The sequence below is a fragment of the Lolium perenne genome, chromosome 2 (genome assembly GCF_019359855.2).
Source record: "Lolium perenne isolate Kyuss_39 chromosome 2, Kyuss_2.0, whole genome shotgun sequence".
NCBI classification, from domain to species: domain Eukaryota; kingdom Viridiplantae; phylum Streptophyta; class Magnoliopsida; order Poales; family Poaceae; genus Lolium; species Lolium perenne.
The window spans coordinates 325,075,821-325,078,790 of NC_067245.2; the positions used below are offsets into that span (position 1 = coordinate 325,075,821).

Sequence of the window (2,970 nt, forward strand, 5' to 3'; positions counted from 1 at the left end):
TGTCTGATCTTGATTATGAAAATATCGGGCTACAATGGGGTGCCGAAGGGTTCGGCTGTGGTCTCGTCGAGAGGCTAAGTGCTGTGGCGACCTAGCTTCAGACGTATGGTGGCTAAAGTTGCTAAGATTGATTCCGTTCCTCGGCAGCCCCTCTCCTGGCCTTTATATAGGAGGCCAGGTCTCAAGAGATCTGTCCGGGTACGACTAGGTTTACAAAAGACCTAGCCCTAAACTTTCCTTGTTCGGCTCTTCTCTGTCTTGTTCTTCAGGGAATCTCCTCCAGCACCGTCCTAGTGGCCCGCCTTGCCATTGGTTGTCTTTATGGGCCTCCAGTTGGGCCGTGCGGTATAGGGCAATGTCAGTTACCTGAAGGGTAATGCCCACGTCATATGTCATGAAAGCCATCACCAAGGTGCTTATGACTTGGCTGCAGACCACCATCCACGCGCTTGTTGATGCCGACCAAACGGGCTTCCTCTCGGGACACCACATCTCCGAGAACATCGTCTATGCAGCTGACCTCCTCCGCTGCTGCCATTCCAGAAAGGCCCCCACCCTCGTCTTCAAAATTGACTTTCGTAAGGCCTTCGACTCGGTAAACTGGTCCAGCCTCCTAGCAATCCTTAAGACCCGGGGATTCGACGAGCGTTGGTGTCTCCGGGATGGAGCGTATTCTTGATACGGGGCACACTGCAATCCTCTTAAACGGCGTCCCGAGATGCTGGATTCGGTGTCGAAATGGCCTTCGTCAGGGCGACCCCCTATCCCCACACCTCTTCATCATCGTGGCTGATGTGCTGCAACGCCTGATTCGCAATGCTTGGGCCTCTGGAACCATTGCCCACCCCCTTTCCCCTGACACCCCGTGCCCAGTCCTCCAATGCGCCGACGACACCCTTATCCTCTGCAAAGCCTCTACAGAGGTTGCTGCCTGCCTTAAGCAGGTTCTGGACGACTTCGCCTTAGCCACGGGGCTTATTATCAACTTCCACAAGTCCTGCTTTATTCCCATGGACGTTGGGTCGGGCGACGCCGCGTCCATGGCGACTTTCCTTGGGTGCCCCATCTCCTCCTTCCCTCAGCCCTACCTAGGGCTGCCGCTCTCGCCCACCAAACTTCCTGCCTCTGCTTTTGCCCCCTTGTCCTCTCCTTTGATTGTAGGCTTTCTGGCTGGCGTGCACATCTTCTGTCCTCTGGGGTAGGCTTGTGTTGTGTAATGTTGTTCTGAAAAATCTCGCTACCTATTACATGTGCTCGTATTTGCTTCCGCGTGGTGTTCTTGAGAGTATTGATAAGAGGCGCCGTGCTTTCTTCTGGACCGGGAAGGATTCCTGTTCTGGTGCTCGTTGTCTTATCGCTTGGGATAAAGTTTTGTTGTCTAAGCAGGAGGGCGGTTTCAGCATCAAGGATCTCCACCGGCAGAACAGGTGCTTGCTCCTCAACTTTGTCCATAAATTACACCAATCTAACCCCCTGCCCTGGAAAACTTGGTTCTACTCTCACACAGGTCGTGACTTGGGGGATTTCTCCGCCCCCCCTCGTTCCTGGAGAAGATCGTCGCTGAGTGTCTTCCCCTCTACCGTGCCATCACCAGGGCGACAGTGGTGGACGGCCGCTCCACGTCCTTCTGGATGGATAAGTGGCTCCCCGGGGAGCCGCTTGCGACGCGCTTCCCCGCCCTTTTCTCCCACGGCACCCGCCGCCACGCCTCGGTGGCCACGGTGGTCTCGCAGGGGCTGGGCCTGCAGACTCGCCTTACTGCCGCGGCGGAGTCCGAGCTCCTTGTGATTCGCCGCTTCATCGACGGCACCTCGCTTCGAGGAGGACCTGATCGCCGCGCCATCGACTCTCCCTTGACCCCCTGTGTTCTCCTCGCGCGAGGCCTACCGCGCCTCTCGCCGGTTCACCCCGTCGACACTACCGCACGCTTGACCTGGCCCCTCCGGATCCCTACCAAGGTCAAGATCTTCGCGTACCTCGTCGACATCGACCGCCTGAGCACTCGGGTGAACCTCTTCTACAAGAGTTGCGCCCCCTCCGACATATGTGCCGCCTGCACCTCCCCTGAGACTGGGAGGCACCTGTTCTTCGACTGTCCCGTTTCTACGGCGATCTGGGGCCAGCTGGATGTCCCAATCCCAGCGGGCAGTTTCTCCATCTGGGACCTTCCGGCACCTCCACCGTCACCCTCCGGCGCTTGGCATTTTGGGGTGGCGGCGATCCTCTGGTCCATTTGGAAGTCCCGCAACGACCTCGTCTTCAACAGGGTGACCCACTCCACCACCTCGACTCTCCGGAAGGTGTGCGACGACCTGACCCTTTGGAGATGGCGGCTTCGCCCCGCTGATCGCACGTCACTCGATGGCCTACGGGCCTTCCTTCTTGCTCGAGCGGTTGCTTGACACTCTCTCCCCCCTGTATATCTCACCCTTGTACATGGACCGGCTGCTTGGCCATTTTCGGGAATGAATAACAAGCGGTGGGGTTCCCCCCCCCCCGTCCACCTCGAAAAAAAATTATATCTTATATTAGAGCAGGTTAATGGACGACTTGGAGGGACGCAGCGTGCCTCTGCCCGCTCTATGTGACCATCGGTGCGATTTGCCGACTAGAAGCCATCGGACGGTGAGAGGTTAATTGAACCGGTCTGTCGTTATCGTTATATTCAACACGGTTTTGATCCACCATGGTTTTTGATTCAACATGCTGTCAAGGTGTACATCTTTCTACATTTTAGTTATGTATTTGGAGTTGTATGGCTTGATCATAGAACAACTTACACCTTTATGTTGCTGCTAATAATTTGTTAATAACTTGCGTAGTAATTTAGCATTAATACAACTGATACCTAATAAAACTTGTCAACAGTGTGAGTGTCCTTGTTAGTACTTCTTCCTTTGTGAAGGGGGATGCATCGGCTGGGTTTTGTTTGCAGAGTATAGAACTGTTACCTTATGCGCTCTCTCATCT

The 2,970-nt window shown here is 55.2% G+C and overlaps 1 protein-coding gene across 1 annotated transcript; it reads left to right on the forward strand.

Moving 5' to 3' along the window:
* Positions 1-376: 376 nt before the first annotated feature.
* On the forward strand, positions 377-1,202 carry LOC139835909 (uncharacterized). Its single transcript, XM_071825809.1, has 2 exons — positions 377-595; positions 753-1,202. Exons 1-2 carry the CDS (start codon positions 377-379, stop codon positions 1,200-1,202), a joined length of 669 nt encoding a protein of 222 aa, XP_071681910.1.
* Positions 1,203-2,970: the final 1,768 nt, after the last annotated feature.